Consider the following 17199-nt stretch of genomic DNA (forward strand, 5'->3'; position numbering starts at 1 on the left):
GGTTGTAAAACTGCGGAGTAGCCCAGTACCTGCATGATTCATCAGACATAAACAGAGACGTAGCTCCGGCTACAATGTTCTTCCGCAAGACGCATGCAAATGTTACATACTGCAGCTTTAAATTATATGACCGTCGTCAATAGCAACGCATTATTATAACAGCGTGCACATCCATGTCTCTTGTATCACCGCGGATGAGCTCTCGTTTCATTCTGCAACTTGCAGTCTTGCGTCTCAGTTTTTGATTGTTTTGAAAATGAAATCAGAGGACTGTAGTATTGACACTACTATAATATTGTTGTAGTGATCGTCTTGTCCTGACGATTGTTTTGTACACTGTAAAAAATGGATTTATAAATGGGTAAGATTTTAAAACATCTCAGTTACACAAACTCATCGTTTGGCTTCAGAAGGCTTTTATTAACCCCCCAGAGCCATTTGGAGTTCTTATATAATGGATGGATGCACATTTCTGAGCTTCAATCTGTTGGTTGCAATCCACTGCCATTATAAAGCTCGGAAGCGTCAGGGTGTTTACTCCGATTGTATTCGTCTGAAAGAAGAAAGCCATATACACCTAGGATGGCTTTAGGGTGAGTAAATCATGGGCAAATTTTCATTTTAAAGTGAACTACACCTTTAATAGTCTTGTTTGAAATTGTTTGTTCGCTTGGTTCAAAGCCACTTGCAACGAACATTTTTTTTTGCAGAAGCTTTGCGTTAATTACAAGTGAGATAATAAACTTTCTACTCAAAACAATATTTTGTGTCCAATTATTTCCCCAACTTAATTTTGCTATTGAGGTAAAAGATAATTTACCTTGTGTTTGATATAGAAGAGGTCATGAATATGATTTGAAGTGCTTCCCCTTTTGCAGTGACTTTCTTTTTACATGTTCTGCAGACAGGGGGACCATCCTCTCATAAGTTTACCACAGGACTTTTGTAAAAGGCAAAATATGACCACACCTCATATTTGGTCTTCTTAGAAGGCTGAAATTCTCCTGAGCGCTGTCTTCTCATACAAAAAACAACGTTTCATTTGTGCGCCTGCGTCAGACTAATGCTGCCAAGACAGGATTTACCGCACATTTTCAAATTTGCGATAATCAAACACGGTTTTCATGATAATAAAATTTTAACCCATAATACTAACCGTCAGGACATTTTATTGTGAAACCGGTCATCGTTTCATCCCTACTGACATGTCAATAAAATTACAAAAATCATGTCAATAGGTATTACACACATTTAATAAAGCACATTCTATAAACACTTACCAAACATCATCGACATCTGTGATTTTAAGAAATTTTCTCATACTTTCAGTAAGATTGTCTATCTGAAGACTGCACCTATAAATAAAAAATAAAATTAAGAGTAAATTATTCCCTTTCTTTTTGTATGCATGTAAAAACAGCAGAGCTGTGTGCATTCATTTTGTGACTATTAATTGCATTCTGGAGCTCTGAAACTAATTGTGTACGATGGTCATCTACCTGAGTCCTGAACGCAATGACAGACAGCTCATGTCATATGACTCAACATCCACTGGAATTTGTAGAGTCTCCAAAATCTTAAAACAATTAAAAATACATATAGCAACAAATTTGAGAGAAGGTTTAAGATACTACTGTGTTGCCTTAGAAACGGAATATGTCTTATTTTAAGATGTATAGTAAAAAAATATATGTATATTATATATACATACAGTATTCATAGATGCCACCTACGTCACTACAAATAGAACGCCGCCATATTTGCGACCGATTTGCCCGGTATGGCCGCCCAAACTGCCCATTTGAATGAGAGAGAGACAGAGATACCTGGAGAAAATTTCTATTTTAGGCTCCGATCCTTATTTTTTACCCCCAGTTTTCTTTAGTCCATTATTATCTGCCCCAGGCTTGCCTCAATTGGCCTTTCATGATATAGAAATACTTAAGTCATAGAGCTTCATGGCGCGCGTTCATGAGAGTCGAGGCGATGTCATGAATGAATCTATGAATCTGCAGCTGTTCGGCTGGCATGAATGAATCTATCTAATCCATCCATCAGCACAGCCAGAGACATCAGCCGAATATCATAAAAGACTGCCATATCTGTCCGAAAGAACAGATGTTCAATTACAGAGAGAAGGTTTAATACACACAAATATCGAAATGAAAGAATCTTTTGAGTCGAATCTTTTTGAATGATTCGGCTGCGATTAAAAGCTATCAAGAGGTAAGCTCAGTGATTATAATATAACGACTTAAATTGCAGTTTGTTCGTCACATAAAGCTATCATAACGGACGAGTCGTATTAGATCACTTTTATGATACTTTTGTGAAGGTTTTTTTTTTTGTCTTTTATTATTATTATTTTTGCGTGACAGCCCCCAGTAGGCTAATGTTACTCATTCACTTTCATTACATCGACAAGAAGAGTCTCCATTAGGCTACATATTCAAAAATGTCCCTTTGTCTTCCACGGAAAGTAAACTTAAGGATTTGCACATGAAGGTGAGTAAATGACAGCAGAATGATCATTTTGGGAAGAACTAGTCCTTTAATATGCATTTCAAGGCTGAGATTATGCATCGTCTGCAGAGCTAACGTTAACGTTACTTACACAAAATAACATCTAAAGCGCATGTGACGAAGACAATATCTAAAATATTTATTAGATTTAGGTAGGTATTAACTAACAGACAGACAGATATATTCAAAACAACCCCAAATCTTACTAACTTACCATGATAAAGTGCATTTAAACAGATCCAACAATAAAATGAAGACAAAACATTATCTGTCGATATCTGTCTATAATGTTGGCCACTGAGAGTATAATGGAAATATAATGAACCACAAACCAACATGAGACTTCAAGTCTTTTAAATAAATGATTCTCTCTTCTCTCTTCTTTTGGTATAGAATAAAATACCAGTTCAGGGTTCCTCTTTCGGCTGTTGTTGCAGCCAACTGCACAACATATTGCAGGCATTACTGAGACCGCCGCGGTCGCAAAGATGGCGGCGCAAAGCTACAGTGATGTCATGTGAATTGAATGAATCTGAAATAAATCTGATAAAAATGTTTGTTTGAGGTGGAATGTAGAATAAATGTAGAATGAACTAAAAAAAACATTTAAGAACAAGAAAAGCACACTAGGTAAAAAGGATTCAAATAAAATTACACTTCACCCACACAAGAGAAGTTAGAGCTTTCACAAAATTCAGAGTTTCTAACTACTAGCTACTATCTTACTTGCCTTAGTTCCTAGAATTTAAAACTAAACTTAAGAAATTAAGTCATTGAGATCATTTAACATTAATTAGAACTCTGTATGGCGTCTAGTACAGCGTTACCTTGTCTAGGTTGCAATAGGTCTCCAGAGAAGGAACCTGACGAACGTGTCGAGCTTTCTGGATGGCTGTGCGCAGATCTTTTACCTGCTTTTCGATCCTCTTACACTCTTTCCAACCATCCGAGAAGAGTTGATCAACAGCGTTCAATTTTGACACCAACGTACTCCGCCTACAAATTCCACAAAGTTCTTGATGAGAAGCCTTATTTGCCAAGTCTGTGACCTATAAAACTCCACAGAATGTTTCATCTCAGTTTGTGCCTCTAAAAATTCTTTCCACATACCTTTTCAGCAGAATGCTCTTTACTTTGGTCATGGCCTCATCAATTTCTCTGACAATTCGAGTTCTTTCTTTTTTCAGCTGAGCATGAATACCATTGGCAAGAGTCTTAAATACACAAAACACAAGCTTAACAAATCAGAAATATCGCATATATTATACAAGAGGTTTAAAATCACCATGAAATCATGAATGGCAAAAGAATGTTTATTATAAATTTATCTCTACACATTAATTATTAAAAAATGTGTCTATGTAATCTTTAATCAAAAACATTAATGTCTCTCGTAACATCTCTTGACAAAAATCAGTTGCCCAGTCAACTGATTCCTACACAAGAAAACATTCCTACAAAATAAGGTTACAGAAGTTTGTTTGTACAGTTTCTCATTTTACCTCGTGAAGTGTATCAAGTTGATTCAGGTTTTCCATTGCTTTAATGAGAGCTTCATCCAAAACTTTAACTACATCTGGCCTCTATACAAACATACATACACAAACACACATACATTACTGAGCTCTAACCTTGAGCTGAGAATATTATGTGAACCTGATCTCAATGAAAGGATGAGACTATATACTACAGGTCAAAATCATACAAGTGGAAAGTGTGTGTACCCCTTCAGCATTCTCCTGTGTGTGGACGGCTGCATATGAGGGTGGGCTCCGAAACCTTTGAGATTTCCACCGTTCTCCAGAATGCCTGCTGACAATAATGTTTATTTTGCAATTGCAACTTATTGAACCAATGTTTCATTAAAATATAGTTCTAAAAATGGCTCATGTTTTGCATAAAGTTATGAAAAATATACATTTAAAAAAAAAAAAATACAGATATTGGACTTTAAGAATATATCATTAATCTCAGTTTGCTAAATACTCTTTCTTTGTGTTCATCCGTGCTGTATAGATGAGGCCAATGATTCTGCTGTCCATCTCTAACCCATCAACTCCTTTCTCACCAATCAGGGTTTCCATCTATATTAAAACAAACAAAAAGACTTCCATAATTAACACCACCAATTTCATATAATCCCATTCCATAGGAGCATTTAATAAACAGATATTGCTGCTTCAGTAGTACTGCAAACCAAGGGGTTGAATCCCAAATATTTTATTTTAGTAAAGATCCAATCCAATTAAATTTAGAGTCAGGATATGATCAATTTTGTGAATTTATTATATACAATAGTTCACGTGATTGAAGTATCATTTTAAGCTACTTCTCATGGCTCTTTAAAAATGTAATCCCCAACACCTAAAGACTACTAAGTGCATGACATCACTACTGGCTCCGGAGAGGCTAATTTTAGTGGTTTCCTTAACATGTGAAATTTAACTGAATGCCATTTACATTGACAAATATGGAGATTATTACACCCCCACTTAAATAAGGAAAGAAAAATTTAATTACTGACATTTTTGAGGGGTCATTTCAAAGTTTGCTCTCTCTTGCTTTATACTGTACTTATCCGCTCCGTGTCAGGGCTTTTGTATTTCCTACCTACTGTACATGTCTTAAATTGGACATATTTAGGCTTACAACTGTTTCATATTACTATTTTTAAGATTTACAATTAAACATTAGACATCAATTTCTCTAGTATTTTTTAACTTGAATACTAATGGTAGACCTAGGCCTGCCTGAAAAACAAGCTCTTTAATTTCTTTTTTTTCATTTGAATTTATGTGTACGGTTGCTTGCAACTTCTTTGTTTTGTTTTTTTAAATTACTGTTTACTTGAACAATTACTTGGGAACTTATTTTTATAGCTTCTGATGGGGTACTGAAATTTATATGAAAAAATTGCCAGGACTGAGAATGTTTTTTCCCCCCTTTCAATTATTGATACGTTTATTTAACGACACAAAACAACTACAAGCCTGTTCTTTTATGTCTCTTCTTTAATAATAAAGGGTATAAAGTTAAGTACATCCTTTGTGCAATACCGAAAAGTTGCTGTGTGGCCTTCTGCACCTCTAACAAAGTTAAAGTAAGTAAGTTTTGGCAGTTATTATATTGCAGAATAAACAGACAGAGCCATTCGTCTATTCCGAAAATACGTCCATTACAATTAAACATTTTACTACGTGATGTTCGTATTATTGTAAGATGAAAACCAAGGGATTTAATTACTTTGAATGGCAAAAGTTTGTTTAACAAAAACACCAATAAAGTCATACTTGTCACGGGACTCGAACTGTGTCAAAAAACTGCTTTATCAATAAAGTAGTTTTTCACGTTGAGCTATATCACATAATGACAAAATATATGAGGTTATTGATGTACAAAACATTCAAAAGTCTTTAAGTGCTGGGCTCATGTTTTTGCTTCAAGCTTACAAGCTGATAGTCACATACAACACTTGAATGAAATTTTCTTATCAAAATGCATGCTGTTCCTTCAAATATTATACACTACATAATAGCCTACTTCATAAATCACCCAGTCTTTCGATGAAGACGGTTGCTATAAAAAAAGCTAATAAAATTATTTTTGTGAGGAATTTCAAGGCAATTAATTATATTGCGACACGGACAGACAACTCAACTCCGAATTTGCTTTGTAAAATGCAAATGCTGAAACCCATAGAAACTAGGAATTCATTTGTGCATGGCTGTAAAGAAAAATGAATATTTTAACAAATAAAACTACATGCATGCAAGACAACAGAAAACTGACAGATATCTAAACTTTATCTAAACCTATGTCATTGATGCCAAACAGCTCATCAATAACTGGCTTTTAGTCTTTTAACAAATTTTTGTTAAACGTGGTAACCTACTGCGGTAAATTAACATTTTACATTAGACACTGCGCATGTCATGTTTATATTCTAGCCCAAACAAACATACCTAAACGCCCTTTGCATTGCACATGGCATATTCAGAAAAAATATCCATTTCATAGCACAAGACTGTTTTATGATCATTTTAAAACAACACCAAAGCATTTTTACTCTTCGGTCCCCCTATAGGTTGAAAGCTAAATTGTCCTTTACCGCTGTCGTAAATAATTTAGCCTACCACACCCTACTGTCGCACGCACACTATTTGTTTATCCAGCATCGGCTTTGGAAATAACAATGTCCACAGACAAGGTAGAGTATGTTGCATGATTTTATAAAAGTATGATGTATTGCGACATCAGAAACGAAGAAAAACAAAATAATGACATTATAACAATTGCCGTAAAGCAAGTCAAATTTGTAGTTTCTTATGTCTCATTCAAACTACAGATCCACTACCCGATCTGGCAAACTTTCTTTGTGCAGTTATAGCCAATAAAGGGCCGCAAAGCGAATGCAGAAGTGCTGTTCACCCTGTTACAAGTTGATGAACCACTGAAACGATTTTGGAAACATTATTTTAAGGTACAAAAGAATCTTTGGTGTTGCTTTAAAATGTTAAATGTAATGCATACTCCATTAAATTCAGGAACACTGAATGAACTTCATCGAAAGACAGCATGCATTTTGACGAGAAAATGACATATCTGGTAATTCCGTTGGTTCGTTTGTACAGTCACAGATGCTGTCCAGTCAATACGGCTCAGTTTTTCTATGTATCTTGCTCTGTCGAGTGGCAGAAATGATTCTATGTAGGCCATACTGGGTTAACACCATTCTTTTCAGTGAGGGAGAAAGGATTGTTTTCCCCCACACCACGCCCCCAGCTATGACTCGACCAAGTCTGTAATGTGTCACATTAAAATACCAAGCATTACCTTATTCTCCTCACTTCTGAAAATAGAACATTAAAGAAAATTTGCAGCTCATCCTGTCAAACCGATGGATAAGGATTATTTGCAGTGCAACTTTATGATTTGATATTATTTGCTTCTTTTTGAGTGGAACTTCCCCCAACCGGAAGTGACTCCCATTGTAGGCTCGTTAGGAAAAAGGTGGATACACTGCTGTTTTACAAACGATAAAAGCATAGTCAGTGACGAGGGACTGTCAAGCCATGTAGACAAAAACATTATAAAATGCAAGGGGGCCGTATAACGCTAAAAATGCATGTCTTCTGCAGGGATGCAACTTTGGGAGAGGAAGAAACTGAAATTTAAGTCGTTATTCACTGACAATATAATTTTCCCCTGGCCTTTTTTCCTCATCCATGCATAGGCGGAAATCGCGGGGGGGTCGGGGGGGTCAGGACCCCCCCTATCTGAGGGTTGTCCCCTCCTAAAAATATAATTAAAATATGTGTATTGAAAATAATATAATGATATATACTTAAAATAATTGTTTAAGTAGTAAAACAATAAAAATGCAAACGGGGCAAATACAAATTAACGTTTTAAAATTTTGAGTCCCCCCTCCCTTGCCTCAGTGCTTCGGTCCACTGCCCGCTCCCCTTTTACCTCATCACAAACAACTCCAATAAACTCCAGTAAGTCAAGGCTATTTTATTTACTTTAAACCTCGGATGAAGCGATTATTTTCTCTTTAATACAGAATATGCTGCGTCTGCGTCATTTACAAAATCATTGACATAAAATGTTATGATAGGCTAACCAATGTACTTTTGTCACCGATGTAGTCCGCCTCGCTATGTTGGCGATTATAACCTTGTTTTATACAGTCTGTGCATTAAACGTTACTTAGATTGTTTAAAACCGTTCCCTCACACACACACCCATAGAGTGTACGCATACACCTTGCGTAGTCTTGTAGATTAGACAAGTGCGTGTGCGCATTTAGATTTTCACACTTTCACTGTGTGATTTAGTCAGTTTATATCATTTAATATAGTTAATCTAATATAATATCACACAAAGAGTGCAGTTTTTCTCCAGATATTAACATGATAATAAATGTGATTTAATAAATTGATAATTGAAAAGTTTACTTTTAGACACCATATTGCCTGTTTTAACTCTATTTCGCTAACGAAAATAGTTGAAAACTAAGCCAAAGCACTGTATTTGCGTCTCAGAGAAACACTGAGGTATTTCCCTACTGAATTATGAATCAGCTTTTTGAACGAATCAGTTGAATCGCAATGACTCACTCATTAACAATGAATTGCTGCCACCTACTGGCGGTTTTAATTTCACATTTAAAGTATCTTTTCATGTTCTAAATCATTTTACATATCAATATTCAACGTTTTATGTTTTAAACAAAACATTATTTATGTCTGTGTAAAATCTAAATGCCATTTCAAATGCAACTTTTGTGTTTCCTCTCCATTGCAAAGATTTTGTTGATATTATTTAATTTGATTGGTAACAGCCCTATTGTGTCTTATTATTATAATTTAATTTAATGTATGAAATTGACACAAAAGATGATGCATGCATATATTTAGGTTTAAAAATACATTTATAAAGGTAAAAATGCCAATGAAGAATATCAAAAACTTTAGGAGTCGGCTGTCCTCAGCAGTCCTAAACATGCCAAGTTACCAGCACAATAATACACTCAGCAAAATATTGTCTAATTATCGTTATCGATAAAATCCCTGAATTAATCATCAACCATCATTTTGTTGTCAATTTCGCACACCAATGAAGAATATTTTGGTCAATTTAGTCAGCTTTTTCAATGAACCAGAGAGAAACTTTGAGAGAAGGATAATGGAACGGTCTAGCTACACTAATAATAGCAGTAAGGCTTTCCTCTGTGTACACACATATCCATAGAAAGTACAATTTTGCCTATATTATTGGTGTCCCCTTCAAAAAATTGCTTGTGAGGAATGTTATGTTTATTGTCCCCCCCAACATTTAGATGAAATTTACGCCCCTGCATCCATGTAAACTACCTGACATTCCGGACACGTGATGACTTTCTGAGGTGACTCGAGCGCACGCAGACATGTGCTGCAAAAGATATGACTGCACAACAGCACGTGCGGGAGATTACCCCCAGCTTCATCCTCTGAAAAATAAAAAGCATAATCCACCAGATTAATAAACCCACACTATTTACATAAGATTTCATAAACCATGACAAATACATAAATGCTTATTATAACGCTTTTCTGGAATTTTCAGTCACGTTGTTTTCAAACATGCGCGTGTAGGATCAGAAAGAATAAAAAAAAGTCTAGTAACGTAAAATACACTTTCGAATTATCATAACATTCAAGTTTAACTGTTTGTTACCGGGTAATGTGTAGGATGCGCCACAGAAATTACATGCAACCGCCGTCTCCAACATTTTCCACAAACTACTTGTGAGAGAGTCCACCTATCTGACTCTGACCTCTGTCATTAACTGATGAGCTCGCTCGCCAATCGTCCAATCAGAATTTCTCATCGCTGGGTGTGTCCAATCAGAGCCTTCGTTACTTTTGCATTGCTTGTTTCGGTCAGAGTCAGAGCCGTTAAATATGACGTCTCTGGTTTCGATGTGTTATTTTTTCTGTAAGGTGCCGACATCTGAGATGTCACTTGTTCAATAAAAATAAAAAATGAAAAGTGTATTGCATCATTTACTGTAAAATAAAAAATGTTAAAGTTAATATTTTTGCTATTGTTATCCTATTTTGTTATTGTTAATCGCCATTTTTTCCATTCATAGACACTATTTAATTAATCCAAATGTCAATTTCAACAACCATTATTCTATGGAACAAAGGTAAAAAAACAAAAAAAAAGTTATGTGTGTGTGGTTCAGGTATACCCTACCACTGCATGAAAAGTGGGATTTTCGACAGTTACCGGCGCTGTAGATTGTCGTGAAAGTTCAGGTTTACGACTGCAAACGGCAATTTACAGGCAACACTGCAAACTGTCGGAAATTGACGTGGGACTTGCTTGCCCCATGACACCCCTCCCTCTAATGCTTTAACATGTAAATGAGACTGCTGTGAGCTTTACAAATGCAAATGAGGGTAGCAGGGGGAGTTTTATCCCAGGTGACTAAAAGGTATTAACTTAATTCTAAAAAAAATACAATACAATACAATATTTATTTATAACGCACAATTAAAAACAGCCAAGGCTGACCAAAGTGCTGTACAGGGCAATAGATAAAATGCAGGGCAGAAACAGGACAATAAAAAAAAAATAAAAATAAAAAAAAAAAGCCAATAGTTGTATCATAGTCAAGGGGTATTAAAAGCAAGAGAAAATAAATAAGTTTTCAAGGATGTTTTGAAGATGGAAATTGAGGGAGCTAGTCTGATATAGAGGGGTAGACTGTTCCAAAGTTTTGGGCCTGCAGTCGCAAAAGTGCAGTCGCCTCATTTTTTAAGTCTGGATCTGGGCACGATGAGAACACAGTGATCACTGGATCTCAAAGTACGAGATGGAGTGTACGGGCAGAGGAGATTGGTCAGATATTGGGGGCCGGTTTGTTAAGAGCTTTATACACAAATAGTAAATTTTTTAAATCAATCCTGAATGTGACAGGTAGCCAGTGGAGTTTGAATAAAATAGGGGTGATCGACTCATATTTGCGTGTCCCGGTGAGACCCCAGGTAACATTTTTCTAAAAGGTATTTACTTAATTCTAAGAAAATCTCTGGTATTAATAGATCAGGCTCAGTAAAGCCTAATTATAGACTTTAGCTTAAATTGATATATTTAATGAAAGTAGCTAGATTAGTTACTATGTGTCATTAGCAATAGCCAATGTTATGTAAAAAAGACACAAAACCATTTATTTCAACAAGTAATTTCAATCAGGCTTTGCCACAAAGGTAAAATGTGCATTCCATGCAAACAGCATCACAATCTCTTAGAGCCCAACCACTGTGCATAATACAACACAAACAGAAGATTGTATTTGACTCATGCTGCATACACACACGCAATGACAAGAATTATGCCTACTGTACATATAGAGTTACAACTACGATTAGAGTTGTTTGCATAAAATGTACCGTGAACATTCACATGTTTGCCCTGTGATAGGCCACAATTTATCTCTATAGGCTAAATACTATTTTCTCAATTCTGTGCATATATTTTTACTTAGATCAATTGACATGATGCTGATAATGACAATATTGTGTGTAAGTAACTTTTTTGTTACTTTTCTGGCCTAGTAGTAGTGTAAATATACCTCGTTTCTATTTTGCATTAAAAATGTGTGTGGCCCCTTTAAGAAATCCTTCTCTTCTCGCGCTACTATTCACTTGTGCTGGACGCGTGCGCGCGACCAGAGACGCCATTTTACACTGTTCAGGAGAGCTCCATGACGGTGCGTGCATCGAGCGGATTCTGTGTTATACGTTCTTCTTTCTTGGTAAATATTACTCCAATATCTTTAATATGCACAAATAAGTTGTGAAGCGAAGTTAAAAGAACATTTGATGTGTACATTTTTGTTTATAGATTTATTTGGAGCGCATGTGTGACGAGTGAACCTCGTGGTGATCGGACGGTAAAGGATTGGGTATGTACGTTTCATGGTTTATGGGGGAAATTTTCTGATGGCATGTTTATTTGATAAATCTGTTAATTAGTTGAATCTATATTCTGTGATTATACAGTATAACTTAATGGTTAAATGCATATTTCTGGTTCCGCATGGCATGATTAAACGTGGGTTGTGGCTTTGTTAAAGTGCTTTTATTTCTCTTGTAACTTAGGCCTAACGTTACCTCAGCCACTGCCGTATTCCAGTTTGTGTTATCATATTTAATTGTAACGTATTTTGGTTTGGAGAAATCAATTTAAATCTGACCAGTTGCAATGTATTACACTGTATTTCAGTATGAATTGAGTTAAGTATTCTGTGGATTTGGGCATTGATCCACTGGTTAAGCTTTTTGTGACATTTGATTGTCATCTTCAAATTTACTGTAAACTGTTTCTACAATTTCTTTTTTTGTTGTTGTTTTTTTGTTTAACTAGTGAAATCTATTTTTTTTTCTTGTGAAATCTCTTCGAACAAGGCAAACTTTTTTCTTAATCAGACTTTTATGTGTTTAATTGTGCTTCCATTGACCGCTGTCACTTATTTTAAACAGCAGTCAGAATAAAACCCCAATTTCAAAAAGCATAGTTTGCTTCCGGTGTGTATTTCTTGAATTTCACCCGGTTGCATTTTTTCTCCTTTATTTTTTTTATTTTATTTTATTTATCCTTTATTTTACCAGGTGATGTCCCATTGAGATAGTCAAATCTCTTTTACAAGGGAGCCCTGGGGCAACAATTACACAGGTTACACAGAATCACAAAACAGAATAAATAAACATAAAAGAAAATAACATAAAAGGCTCATTGAAAACATGTGCATTGTTCAAATTTGGATTGTTTAAGTAATTGTTTAAAATGTTCAAGTGGGATAAGAACAGAAAGCTTCAAAACCTTTTGGAGTAAATTCCAACACCAAGGAGCAGCATAACTAAAAGCTGTCTTACCAAATTCAGTTGTTACACGTGGGATATTTAGAGACAGAATGTTAACGGAGCGGAGATTGTAAAGGTAATGATTCCTGGTCAACAAACTAGTAAACTTTATTGTTTAATATTACTGTGACTTATGTTGTTCTTATTAATTTTACTGTGACTTATGTTGTTCTTATTAATATCACTCTCAATTAATTGTTTTCCAGCTGCCTATAAGACATATTACACGACAGTGCGCAGGAGCTTCAGGTACAAACAACCAGATCTTGCATTGCAGGCGGAAGCTGTGGTGAATTCAGCTCGGAGTCGAGCGATAAGAAAGACGGTACGATTTATTAGATTAGTTTTTGCTCAATGTGACTATTTTTCAGGTGCATTAATAGATGTGTGTTGTCCATACGCAGTGTATTGCGCAGTATTGATTATCTTTATTGGTTTTTACAGCTGCTAGAAGCGAGACAGAGTGTGCTAGCTGAGGATGAAGTGGGCCTTCGGAAGTGTGCTACCATAGACCTGATGTCTGATGAGGAAGACGGCATCGTCGGCGGGATGTCTGGATGGATTGTGCGACCTCCGTCCTTTCGCAGCCAGGAGCTCACCGAGCTCTGTACCACGCTGCAGTCGAGATTAGAGGCGACTTGTAAATAATCCTGTAATTTACAGGAAGCAGTATGCCATCTTCACAACTCTGAGACAAATTGTGGGCGCTACGAACTGGATCAAGGTAAAAAAATAAAAAAAGAATCTTACATTCTTTTATTTTTTTACTTTCATATAAACTTACAAACATTTTAAAGGTAAGATTCAAAGAATATTCTTTCATTCTCTTGAAAATAGATCCGTTATAGTTTACGATCTTAATCATACATGTTTCCACAGAGTAACCTCGCCTCATAACGAGGGCGTAACCTCACATTTACTCAGAGCCATGTCTGCAAGTCCAGATTTTCATGACACTGATCATGACGACATTGTAAGTAACTTTTACTGTTTTCTCCTTGTTTCATTTTACTGTGACTTGTGTTGTTTTTATTCATATCACTCTCATTTAATTGTTTTCCAGCTGCCTGTAAGACATACTACGAGACAGCACGCAGGAGCTTCAGGTACAAACAACCAGATCTGGCATTGCAGGCCGAAGCTGTGAAGAGTTCAGCTCGGAGTCGGGCGAGAAGAAAGAGGGTAAGATTTTTAGTCAATGTGACTATTTTTCATGTGCATTAATAGATGTTTTGTGTCCATACACAGTGCATCACAGTACTGATTGTCTGTATTGTTTTTACAGCTGCTAGAAGCGAGACGGTGTGCTAGGTGAGGATGACGTGGGCATTTGGAAGTGCGCCACCATAGATCTGATGTCCGATGAAGTTCAACCACCAGCCAGGAGCTCACAGAACTCTGTGCTACGCTGCAGTCGAGATTAGAGGCGACTCCTAAATACAGGGCAACACACCACAGACGTTTTCAAAGTGGATCGAATTCAGAGAGAGCGCCGCTAGTCACCTACAGCTCCGAAGATGAAAACAGACACTGAGCTTCCAATATGTTGTGTGTGCAGATGATCTATGCTTTGTACATAGGTGTATTGTTTTGTGTTTGTGCTAATAAAGCTCTTTCTTTGAATAAACAGCATGTCCCTGGCAAATTTTCCTTTCCTTTATAAATTCATGTCCTTGATGGTAATAGTGTAGTAGTCGATAGGTTAACAATGACATGAATATACCACAGAATAGCATATTATGAATATAAAAAAATAATTTATATATAATTTATATGAATATTATAATTTTTTGAATTTATAATGAGCGAGGGTGACCAATAGTAACAGATCTGCCAACCAATCACGAGTGATTTTTCTTGTTTAAACCACGTGGGTTCAACCAATAGTGAGTGAGGAAATTCAAGCCTTTCTCTGGCGGGAGCTGCTATTCATATGGTAATTAGAGCCATTCACACCTCCGGCGCGAGCGCTCTGCATACGTCATGGTTCGTTTCCGACAATATTCGGCACAGACGAACGCGACGTTCACAGGCTGTAAATTGTCGTTAACTGCCGAAAAATAGGGAGATTTACGGCCGTTTACGGGGTCGGAAATCCCAATTTTCATGCAGTGTACCTCACTGGGACAAAGATGATAATATCCAAAATCCTTGTCCTTGTGGGGACTTTTTTTTTTTTTTTTTTTTGGTCCCCACAAAGAAAACACCTTATAAATCATTTAAGTGTGTGTGTGTGTGTGTGTGTGTGTGTGTGTGTGTTTTTTTTAATGCAAAAATGCAGAACATTTTCTGTGATGGATAGGTTTAGGGTTAGATGATAGAATATAGGCCTACAGTTTGTACAGCATAAAAATCATTAGGCTATGTCTGTGGGATATCCCCATAAAACATGAATTTTGTGAATATAAAAGTGATTTTGAGAGTGAGGCTGGATATTGTTTAATTGATATATGGGTCAGTAACTCTCCTCAGTATATCCCCCATCACCATCACAATTAAGGGCAATATATTTACACTGCATGTGCACATTATATATATATAATGGGAATGGGAAGCCTCCAAATTATGGGTTATGGCGGGCAGATCCAGACAAGGGCCCGAGCTTGAGTATAAGAAACTTGCTAAGATATAAGTATGCTATTCGCTTTATTTGTAAAAATGAGCAAACCCTGAGGGCTGATTCTATGGCCATGAAGTTGTTATATAATAATATTGCTGATTTTTGGAAAGAAGTGAGAACTTCTAATAATTGCAGGATATCTATGTACTCTAGATGGAGTTTTTGGAGCAGATAATATTGCAGAGTTGTGGAGACAGCATTATTGTAATCTTTTACAATAATTGTGTGCAAAATGAATTATAATGTTGACTACACTGATACAATAATGATTATGACACATGAGGTGTACCAAGCTTTAAGCAAATTGGCTGACAAAAAAAGCAAGTTTAGATCATCTCTGCTGAACATCTTAAAATATGGAAGTAAGAGGTTAGCTCCCCTTTTAGCTCTTTGTTTTTCTGGTTTTATGATTCATGGTGTTTTACCAGATTCAATGTTGTCTGTTTTGTTAGTACCAGGTATTAAAGGAGAACTCCGGTCAATTTTAACATTGAGATAATTTTTTTGTACATTTGGAGTGTTGTCAATACAGAGAACAACGACAAAAATCGGTGTTGCCTACACCGAGTTATTCTATTTTTAAAATTTGCACCCTGTTGACTTCAATGGGGCAAGTACTAAACCTGCTTTTAGCCTCTTAACATCCTTGATGTGTCATTACAAGTGCACAGAAAATGTGAGTGATTCCTCCTGAGTGAACACGAGTGAGTCTGACTGCAGTAGATGTGAAAGAAATGTATAAAAATGATGTTATTTAAGCCAGCGCAAATACCTTTGTTTACATCCTGTTTTTCGGTTGAAGTCCAAAGTAGTCGATTGCAAAGTTCACACGCATAGGTTTAATACCTATGATCACGCGCGTGAACTCGGCAATCGACTACTTTGGACTTCAACCGAAAAACAGGATGTAAACAAAGGTATTTGCGCTGGCTTAAATAACATCATTTTTATACATTTCCTTCACATCTACTGCAGTCAGACTCACTCGTGTTCACTCAGAAGGAATCACTCACATTTTCTGTGCACTTGTAATGACACATCAAGGATGTTAAGAGGCTAAAAGCAGGTTTAGTACTTGCCCCATTGAAGTCAACAGGGTGCAAATTTTAAAAATAGAATAACTCGGTGTAGGCAACACCGATTTTTGTCGTTGTTCTCTGTATTGACAGCACTCCAAATGTACAAAAAAATGAGCTCAATGTTAAAATTGACCGGAGTTCTCCTTTAAGGACAAAGCTGGTATGTGGGTAGCTTAGATAATTACAGGCCCATATAGCGGTAGCCAGTATTTTGTCTAAAGTTCTAGAGAAGATTGTGCTGGATATGATAAATGTGTTTATTAACTCTACAGACAACTAGTTTGGTTTTAAAGCTAAACACAGTACCGATCTGTGCATTTATGCCTTAAAGGAAATTGTAAATAAGTATAGAGATAAAAACTTATCAGTTCTTATGTGTTTTATTGATGCATCTAAAGCTTTTGATCGAGTTAATTTTTTTTTTTTTTTTTAAATGAGACAAAGAGGGGAGCCATAATATATAATGAGAATTCTGGTTTATATGCCCACCACATGATGCAAGTAAAATGGGGCAATAAATTCTCTGCACCTTTTAGGGTTAGCAATGGTGTGCGACAAG

General features: G+C 36.2%; 1 protein-coding gene across 2 annotated transcripts in view; it reads right to left on the reverse strand.

The window, feature by feature from the left end:
* rnf17 (ring finger protein 17) overlaps positions 1-9841 on the reverse strand; it is a 41673-nt gene extending 31832 nt beyond the window's left edge. The window contains exons 1-9 of one of the 2 annotated variants that reach the window (XM_079881591.1): positions 9745-9841; positions 9402-9517; positions 4510-4607; positions 4248-4332; positions 4026-4106; positions 3634-3737; positions 3351-3519; positions 1500-1576; positions 1281-1355 (exon numbers count right to left, since the gene is read on the reverse strand). In XM_079881591.1, the coding sequence (XP_079737717.1) occupies positions 1281-1355; positions 1500-1576; positions 3351-3519; positions 3634-3737; positions 4026-4106; positions 4248-4332; positions 4510-4607; positions 9402-9517; positions 9745-9799 (860 nt within the window). In that variant the 5' untranslated portion in view covers positions 9800-9841. Of the gene's footprint in view, positions 1-1280; positions 1356-1499; positions 1577-3350; positions 3520-3633; positions 3738-4025; positions 4107-4247; positions 4336-4509; positions 4608-9401; positions 9518-9744 lie in introns of both variants that reach the window. The other variant, XM_079881590.1, reaches the window with a different exon arrangement.
* Between the last annotated feature and the right edge of the window lie 7358 nt (positions 9842-17199).

The sequence above is a fragment of the Squalius cephalus genome, assembly GCF_949319135.1.
Source record: "Squalius cephalus genome assembly, chromosome: 9".
Lineage (NCBI taxonomy): Eukaryota > Metazoa > Chordata > Actinopteri > Cypriniformes > Leuciscidae > Squalius > Squalius cephalus.